The sequence below is a fragment of the Telopea speciosissima genome, chromosome 6, assembly GCF_018873765.1.
Source record: "Telopea speciosissima isolate NSW1024214 ecotype Mountain lineage chromosome 6, Tspe_v1, whole genome shotgun sequence".
In the NCBI taxonomy this organism is placed as follows: Eukaryota; Viridiplantae; Streptophyta; class Magnoliopsida; order Proteales; family Proteaceae; genus Telopea; species Telopea speciosissima.
The window spans coordinates 43,824,051-43,833,210 of record NC_057921.1 but is presented as its reverse complement, the minus strand read 5'-3'; the positions used below and the strand labels follow the sequence as shown (position 1 = coordinate 43,833,210).

Sequence of the window (9,160 nt, the reverse complement as noted above, 5' to 3'; positions counted from 1 at the left end):
CTAAATTCAAATAAATGAAAGAATTAATCTATTCTCAAAAATTGAATTACCAAATGGATTTCTTATTTTTGAAATATTTAGATTGATACCACCAAAACAATTTCAATTTCTCGATAAAAAAATCTATTCGTTGACTATTTCATGAAATAAGTTGAAAAATACAATCGAAATCATAACAAATCAGCATATACAAAGGGAATGAAGAAATTGTAAAGGCTATGGCTTAATGTTCCATATCCAATTTGCAGTAGCAACCAAAAGGACTAATGCCACAGGTAATGGAACAATCAATATGATTCCATTGATCAACACTGCGAAAGCACCATTACTCAGAAACAGGAGTCGAATCCATAATGCATAGGTAATCAACATAAAGAACAGAGCTAGTAGAATCGGACCTCGTAAAGTATATCCTTCTGTGAGATTGAAAACCAGGACAACAGACACAAGAAATCCTGCATAGTTACAAAGCATTAGGAGTTGGAAAGAGTCTGGGTTCTTATCAAACCAAATTGATGTTCCTGCATTGTGTTGTTTCTGTGAGATATTGCTGATTCCATCATCTTGCCAAAGTCCCCCTGGAGGATTGATTCCGGTTGTGTATGTCACCGTCACGATCAGAATTAAAATCACTAACAGAGCATTTCGAACTTCAGTTGAAGTGTCTTTGTTTACCTTGAAACTAAGGAAATTTTGGACCTTCAGCAACCATTTGATTCCAGAATCTAAAGCCCTTTCCTTTTTAGAAACCCTTTTCTTTTTAGTATCTTTCTTGTGCCAAAGTGTAAAACAGGGTGAGCTTTTAAGGAACTTTTCTATTTTCTCCTGCACATTTTCTTTATCTTCATCTCCCAGCACCTTTCCTTCCTCTTCATCTCCCTGCTCCTCTATTCTTGGCTCTTTCTTCTCCTGAACTGGTTGTGTTTCTGATCCAGTTAAGACCTCCAAGGCTGTCTTTCCTTTGTTGTTCTTTGCGTTTTTCTTCACAGCCCTTCTAACAAAATAGCCAAACTTACAAAGCAGCAGCTCTACAATCTTCAAAATCCATTACAATTCAAAACTTTGTCATTCAGAGAAAATAAAGTGATTTAGAAAAGAATCTAAAGCAGGGGTCAAGTAGAAGATCACAGGAAGATAAAGGAAGTAGCTGTCTTGCCTTAGTTTTTCTTTCTGATGTTGCAAGGTGTAAGATGGTGTTGCCATCCTGGTCCTTCCAGCTTAGAATGTTGTAGCCCCCCATTGTTCCTTGATCCACTTCACAAGTGCTTTAAAGTTTTGGTAACTACCACTCTTTACAGCAGTGTGAAGAGCTGTCTCATTTCGGATAGTTAATTCTGTGAAACACTTGGGGCAAGCAGAGAGAAGCTCCTTTATAACCTTTTTATTCTTGGGATTTACCTCAGATTTTGCTGCACAGTGAAGAGGCACCATCATCTCCCTGCCTTTGATGAAACAGAGTTCCTTGTCTACTTTCAAGAGTTTCTTCACAGTTTCTATATTTCCATTTTCAGCTGCAATGTGTGGAGGACTCCATCCATCTTTGGTTTAGCTTTTCAGCTAATGAAGGCTTCAGGTTTGCAATTTCATCTGCAAAGAGTGCATTGTTATGCTTCGCGGCGACATGTAACGGATTATCGCCGAACTGCTTATCAGCTTTGTCAAGAATAGAGGAGTCTTTCCCAAGCAGTTCATATAATGTTTCTATTGTTCCCTTTTCGGCTTCTACCATCAAGGAGTTGTAAACCTCGTCAATCTGATTCTGACCCATTTTCCTATCAAAGAGTGAGTACTAATTCCCTTCCCTGGCCTCGTGAATTCATGATCTCACTAATTATATAGAAGCTCTCGATCAACTCTTTTGCACAACATAAAAAATTCTTGTTGCCAACATATATGATCTAGATTGGTCATGTGTTAAATTTCATAGCCTAATTCAATCAAACACCTTCTCATATGTTAGCACGAATCTCTATATACGTGCCTGCACATCTATTGATACTCTAACCACTATTTTGGCTTCTCTCATAGAAATGATTTTTTTTAAGGTCTATTTTACTACTTTGACAACTTGTTTTTGGTTTAAATTTGATATGTGAACAAAAAATGTTGAGGCCTACCTTAATACAAAATTTGTGTTTTCATTAAACTACCACGTACTCCACAGATATTTAAATACATAAGCCCTTCCTAAGTGGGCTGCGAAAAAACTAGAGCTCATAATATGATGTCTCGTGATTTGCTTACAATGTGGCAATACTTGTAACTATAGCTAGCTGTACATATTCTCATTTTACTTTAAAAAAAATAGAGAGAGCGATACATGGGAAAAAGTGTATTTGCGATTTTGATTCAAGTTTGATATTGTATATTGTTCTTGGACATGGTATCGAATAAGGTTTGATCGGGACATAACTTCTTCAATATAAATCAGATTTAAACAATCTTGGATTTATGTGAAAGTTTTCCAACAAAGCTTTCAAACTAATCAAAGATTGCTTAAATTTGATTTATAATGAAGGGGTTATGTTTTGGTCAAACTTAATTTAGTGTGCGTAAATGTTGTTTAAAATCGCTCTGAATAAAAATATTTTTTTAGGCATCAAAACAAATGAATATTTTATCGCGCTTTTGGTTTTTAACAATATTTTATCATATTAAGATTTATAAAGTTTTTAGATTTGAGAATAACCCCAACATTAGAAAGTTGAAAATTTCACTTACCTCCGAAAATCCAGTTTTTGTTCTTGAACTGGGGGTTGACTTTTTATCCTTTTGGTATTTGATTTTTTAACTATTTTTATTGGATTAAAATAGGAGGTATTTGCTTATTTATAAATAATATCTTAAGTAAATAACTTGAATAATATTAGGCATAAATAAATGTACCTGGTTTCTGGCATATATAAGTGTCTACAACCAGGTTTCCTCAAGTTTCGATGGGGACAAGTAATACTTATACAGGTAGGAGCAATTACTATCACTACCCTACACTTAGCCTATATTTACTATTTTTTTGTCATTAAAATAGTAAAAAATGAAAGCATCCACCCACTTCTTCTCTCTCCCGTTTTTTACTCCATTCGCTTTTTTTTTCTTCAATTTTTCTATTTAATTAATTTTTATTCAACATTTCATCCTCATCGTTCTTCTTCAAACAGATCATGGTTCTAAGTATCGGTATCGTATCGCTCGTGTCGGATGATACGTATTCGTTTTTCTAGTCACCGAGTGATGTGTGCCACTTTCTTTTTTTTTTTTGGTAGAAATTTCAATTTCGAGATTGAATGAGCTTCTCACCTATTTCGAAATTTCTCGTTCATTTGATTTCTTTCATTGAACTAAGGTGTAAAAATTAAACCAAATGATTTCAAAAATCGAAATCATCCCTAGCAATTGAAATAGAAATCATACCAAAACAGCCCTTAATACTTCTGGTTAATATTTTTTTTAGTAAAGCCTAAGACTTTTGATTCAGAACTTATAATTCTTATCATTTGATTTTTTTTGTTGGGCAGGTTCATTTTCCCAAGTTCCTCTAATAGAAGGGGCAGAAATGACCACCCTACTCCTACTGGAACACACTGCCCGGGTGGGGTCCACCCCCCTCTATATTTTTTTTCCCATATTTAAAAAACTATCTTATTGGTTTCGAACTTTATCCTCTCTTGCTTCTAATCTCATCCTCATGTAGATCTGGCCCTATAATTCCTTATGATCAGATTTCCTTGAAATAATGTGGTGTCATTTGGACCCTTTTACAAGTATTTTGGGGAGTCATCTCTCTATCTAAGAGAGACCTATCTATTAACGTTTATTTCTCTTGACAGAAATATAGGCTATAAATATTCAAGGCCTTTTAAATACGCAAAGTGTTTGATTAACAAAATTCGATCAATATCCAACCATACCAATCGAATGGAATCCAATCGGGTCGAAACCCAATTTGATCATACCAGACCCGAATTGTGAGGGACATGTTAGGCAGGCCATTGTCATTCTTATTTTATTCTAGTAACTGTTAAGCTTAACCATAAAAAATTTGCAAGGATAGATAGATGATCAATTGACTGATCAATTACTTTTATTATCATGGACATTTGTAGTGAACTAAGTTGTAATGTTCTTCTCGATCTTGTTTCTAAAATTTCTTTTTTTTTTTTTTTTTAAAGCTATGAGTAAAAAAAGTTTAAAAAATGTTTGAAACTGACTTACCATTATGTCATTCTCGAGAACTATGGTGTAGTACAGTTTTTCGAGCACACATGTGAAATGACTGTATTTTATCCTCATAAAAAGAAGTATATTATATACTAAAAAAGGCAAAAAAAAATGTAAGATTGTGATTTATTTCACTAATTTTGATTACAACAAGATTTTTTCTTATCTTTATGATTCTTTTGCTTTTGTGACATTAACTTTGGGTTTAAATTGGTCACACTTTGGCTCAGTTTTTCCGTATCCAATTAGGAAGGGCTTTATAATTAAAACACAAATTTTCATTAAATTCCTTGGCGAACATGGGGCCCCCAATATTTCTCGGTTTGTAATATTGCGGGGTTGTGCACGAGCCCTAGGGGATTTAGTTGGCCAAAGGCCAGATACCTTCTGTTTCAAAAAAAGAAACAAAACACACAAAGTTTGTATTACGGCAGACCTCAAGATGTTTTGTTCACATATCAAATTTAAACCAAAAACAAGTTGTCAAAGTTATAAAATAGAGCTTAAAAAAAATCAATACCATGCGAGAATCCATAATAATGGTTAGAATATCAATAGATCATGTGTATACACGTACATAGAGATTCATACTAATATACGAGAGAGTGTTTGATTGAATTAGGTTATGGAATTTAACACATGATCAATCCAGACCATTTTGTCCCTTTATTTTTTTGGTGAAAAGAAAATCCAGACCACATTGGTTAGAATAGCCACATTATTTGTCCATGATGACAATGGAACCTTTTCCTAGTTATTATTGTTGGGAAGATCTAATTGACATTATGGTGGTGTCATTTAACCAAACACTAAATCAAGTTTTACCAATAGGAGGAGAAACAAAACTTTCATCAGTTCTTCAAGAATGGGATCACTTGCCTTTTACTAGTAAAAAGGTGAGTATAGAAGTTCTAACCCTCTTCCCCTTCATATGTTCATTCCATCACATTTAGGGAGGTAAACCTTGTTGCTCCTTCCCTAGCGAGGGAGGCCCTATCCTCGGAAAGTAAGCAAGACACTCCTGTGGAGGATGATATTAGGCACATTCCCTAAATTTACTTGGAAGCTAAGCAAGATTATTTTTTTTTTTTGGTACTAAGTGTCACTGTGCTGAGTGAAGTATAACTCTCCACTATTTGCCACTTGGCAATACATGGGCGAGTTCATATGATAGAAGACCCCACATACATCATCATGACCAAACTTTAGTCCAAAGTAGCAAGGAAAGTTACTTAAACTCTCATTCAAATTTTAGTAAAATTATTAAAATGTCATTAAAAAGAGATGAATATAAATACACGGGAGAGGGTTCTGTGGTCAAGCAAGTACTCTACACCCTCTCACATTATTTTAAATCATTATTTTATTTATTAAAAAAAAAAAAGTTATTTTCAAATGCCCCTGAAAAATGGTTAAACTCACAATTGCCTCCCTGAACTTTCATTAATTCCACGTGCACCTCTACCTTCTAAACTAAGTAACATTATAGTCCCTGCCATTAGATAGACCCGTTATGTTATAACGGATCCCAATTTTTGAACTTCGATGGACCATTCTACCCCTGGATAGAATAAAATGACCAAAATGACCTTACCTGGAAAAAAAAAAAAAAAAAAAAACCTGCAACTCATCTTCCCCAAATCGTTTAGGGTTTAGGGTTTGGGGAAGATGAGTTCTTGAATCAAACATGTAACTCCCACAGAATGCTGAGCGTTCAAGATTCTTGCAATTGGCAGCGAGAAGGTCCAAACTGAAACAAGTAGGATTGACATTCATGAGAACCAATTCCTTAAGGTTAGGGCACCATTTGGCAATAGCAGTACGGTCTTCGTTACCTATCCTATTGGCTTTCTTCCATCCATGGATGTGGAGTTCCCTTAAGAGCTTGCAATGGCCAGCGATGGACACGAGTCCCGCAGTCGTGCACAAGCGAGTGTTTGCAAGGTGTAAGATTTCTAGATTTGAGCAATTAGAGATGGCAGCAAGGCCGACGTCGCTAATTAGGAGTGTCTTCAGATGGATCTCAGTCAAACCAGTGACTCGTTTCACTATGGATTCGAGGAGCTTATCCCAATCCCCAGGCCCAGAGCAACAGAAGATTTTTAAGGTTCTGAGATTCTTGGAACCGATGATAAGGGGTCCGAAGCATTGGCCGTTGTGGAGCTCCTTGATGTAGATGGTCTTAAGGGAGGAAGCAACGACACCAGGTCTGACTGGTATGGCAGCGCCACCAACAAGACGCTTGACGGAGAGCTCTTTGAGAGAGGAAGAGTGATCGAGAACAGCGTTTATGCCCTCTGTACCAAAGTTGCAGGAATAACAAGTGAGTTTCTTCAAAGTCTCGCAGTTGACGGCAAAAGCGGCCATTCCTAAATGTGTCAACTTGCTGCAAGCACGGAGGTCGAGGGTAGTGAGATTACGGCACCAGAGAGAGATGAGAACAAGAGCATCGTCGCCATGTTTGGATTCAATAGAGTTGGGGGTTACTAACTGTTGCTGTTTAATCTTGACCGAGTTGAAGAATTCTGCAACTGAACCAGGCTCCAAGACCTCCCTCTCTTTTCTCTTTCTCTTCTTTTGATCAAGAAGAAATTCAATTTTCCAAACTGATGCCTCGGTAGATTCCAAAGTTTTTCATGAGAAAATCAAGAGGGGAAGAATTGAATTTCTTTTCGATTTTTTATTCAAAAACTCATCTTCCCCAAACCCTAAACGATTTGGGGAAGATGAGTTGCACGTTTTTTTTTTTTTTTTTTAAGGTAAGATCATTTTGGTCATTTTACCTTATCTAGGGGCAGAATGGTCCATCGAAGTTCAAAAATTGAGATCCGTTATAACATAACGTCTCTGTCTAACGGTAGGGACTATAGTGGTACTTAGTTTGGAAAGCAAAGGTGCACATGAAATTAATGAAAGTTTAGGGGGACAACTATAAGTTTGGTCATTTTCAAGGGGACATTTGAAAATAACCCAAAAAAAAATCAAGAAAATAATACATGCGAGAAAACGCAATATACACCTTAGGCTTTTTCCTAAATACAAACTGGCATCCCTAGCCTTTACAATTTTAACTACTTCCTCTACTCATTTTTGAGTAGAAATTATTTATCTTTCTTTAAAAAAAATTCAATAAAATAATACATGTGAGTCTTGTTTTTTTTTTTTAATGAAAAATAAAAGCTGATCAAGTTGCTAATGTGACCGACATTATTATCAATGACCAAATTTTCTTTTAAGTCATAGTGAAGGAATTCCTCCAATAGTCATTATTATATATTGGATGAGAGTCAAAAAACAGTGAAAGACATTTCAGATCTCCAAACAAGTAAGGTGGGAGATAAACATGATACTGTGGTTGAAGGAAGACTCTCTACTTATTGCCAATTGAGAAAATTTGCTCAAGTTGATAAGACAACGGTTTCTTCTTTTTCTTAGTTGCAAGGCTATGACTATGATACCACTTATTAGGGATTTGGGTATAACTTATCCTTAAAATCTAATCATTATGAAGAAGAGAGTGTCCAAGTACCTATAAGTCTCCACATTAGGCTATTCACACCCAATGTGAGATTATTACTTCCACCTTCTGTGTGGAACCCCAACATTATCTTCTACTTAACTACTGCTTTGGAAATCTAAATCACTTTATTTTCTATGTTTGGATGTCAAGAGAGATAGACACATAAATAAATCATTGCATCATCATGATTTTTGTCTCATTATATTTTTTCTTCACTTTTCTTGACATCCAAACATGATGAAAAGTCTTGAATTGAACATGCAGCATCTGAAGATTGTAGAGCTGGTGTTTTGTAAACACAAGGAACAAACGCGGAGAGACAGCCTTGGATGTCTTAATGAAGACTCAAGAGGAGGAATTGGCAGTAAGAGTCGTCGGCGTTGATGATAAGATGCAGCCACAGCAGGCAGATGGAAATGAAAGAGAGGTGGTGCAGAACAAAATGCGAGAGATCCTTCAAAGAGTAAGGGCAAAGACAGCTGAAGATATTTCTTGCAAAATATGGGTAAAGAAAGCTACTAAAAAGAAAAAAAAAGGCTTTAAAATCTGGAATCAAAGGGTCACTCAAAGTAGCAAGATTCCTAAATTTAATGGTGGACAAAGAGACTCCAGGCAAAGTTCGCAATGCTTTGTTAGTGATTCTTATTCTGATAGTAACAGTGACTTACACAACCGCTCCAGGAGGTCTATGGCCAGATGATCATATTAGCAGCAACAGCAATAACTCATTGGGAGAGCAGATCAAATCACACATAGCAGGAACATCAATTTGGTTTGATAAAAACCCACTCTCATTCCAAGTTCTGATGCTTTCAATCTTACAAAGGGATACCCTTTACGAGGTCCTGTTAGAACAAACACTAACCAAAACACGAACAAAAACAAAAACAGAGCAAGATGACACGGAGATTTAACGTCACACGCCAATATGGTGTGCTACGTCCACGGGTGAAGTCGAAGATGTTTCACTATGTAAATCGGAGAAAGTTACAATAGAGATCTCACAAGAACACCCAAAACGGCGCTGCTTCACTCTCCCAGAATCCCTAAATCGAAAAACCCCAAAATTCTCACACTCATTTAGGGGCGTCAAAAAAAACCCGACCAACCCGAACCCACCCTAACCCGCCCTGAGCCCGAACAGGGCCGGGCTAGGCCAATGTTTAATATAGGGTTGGGCTGGGTTTAGTTTTTACAGGGCCTGGCAGGACCGGGTCGGGCCTGGTTTGAGGCCTTGACCCTGGCAGGGCCAGCCCGACCCTGTATGATATACTATATATTTAAAAAATGGGAAGCAGTTTTCTGTACGGGAGTGTGGCCTACGCCAGCACTCCCATGTGTCTATCTCTCTCCTCCTTAAAACAAGGGGCAGAGGTGTCTTTTCACATTGGGAGGAGAGAGATAGACTCATGGGAATGCTGG

At 36.7% G+C, this 9,160-nt stretch overlaps 2 protein-coding genes across 2 annotated transcripts; both read right to left on the bottom strand.

The window, feature by feature from the left end:
- Positions 1-216: 216 nt before the first annotated feature.
- Positions 217-1,768, bottom strand: LOC122665781. Its single transcript, XM_043861919.1, has 3 exons — positions 1,530-1,768; positions 1,297-1,438; positions 217-1,035 (listed from the first exon to the last, which is right to left on the bottom strand). The coding sequence occupies exons 1-3, from the start codon at positions 1,766-1,768 to the stop codon at positions 217-219; spliced, it is 1,200 nt and encodes a 399-aa protein (XP_043717854.1).
- Positions 1,769-5,636: 3,868 nt separating this feature from the next.
- On the bottom strand, positions 5,637-6,585 carry LOC122665780 (F-box protein At1g47056-like). Its single transcript, XM_043861918.1, has 2 exons — positions 5,919-6,585; positions 5,637-5,710 (listed from the first exon to the last, which is right to left on the bottom strand). Exons 1-2 carry the CDS (start codon positions 6,583-6,585, stop codon positions 5,637-5,639), a joined length of 741 nt encoding a protein of 246 aa, XP_043717853.1.
- Positions 6,586-9,160: the final 2,575 nt, after the last annotated feature.

Excerpts from the sequence above, each read along its gene's own strand:
- LOC122665781 (XM_043861919.1), bottom strand. The coding sequence starts at position 1,768 with ATGGGTCAGAATCAGATTGACGAGGTTTACAACTCCTTGATGGTAGAA. Across the intron at positions 1,439-1,529 it reads CTAAACCAAAGATGGATGGA|GGAGATGATGGTGCCTCTTC; the intron begins GTCCTCCACACA and ends CATCAAAGGCAG. Across the intron at positions 1,036-1,296 it reads AGACAGCTCTTCACACTGCT|ATTGTAGAGCTGCTGCTTTG; the intron begins GTAAAGAGTGGT and ends TGGATTTTGAAG.
- LOC122665780 (XM_043861918.1), bottom strand. The coding sequence starts at position 6,585 with ATGGCCGCTTTTGCCGTCAACTGCGAGACTTTGAAGAAACTCACTTGT. Across the intron at positions 5,711-5,918 it reads TCTTGAACGCTCAGCATTCT|GGACTATAATGTTACTTAGT; the intron begins GTGGGAGTTACA and ends ATCTAATGGCAG.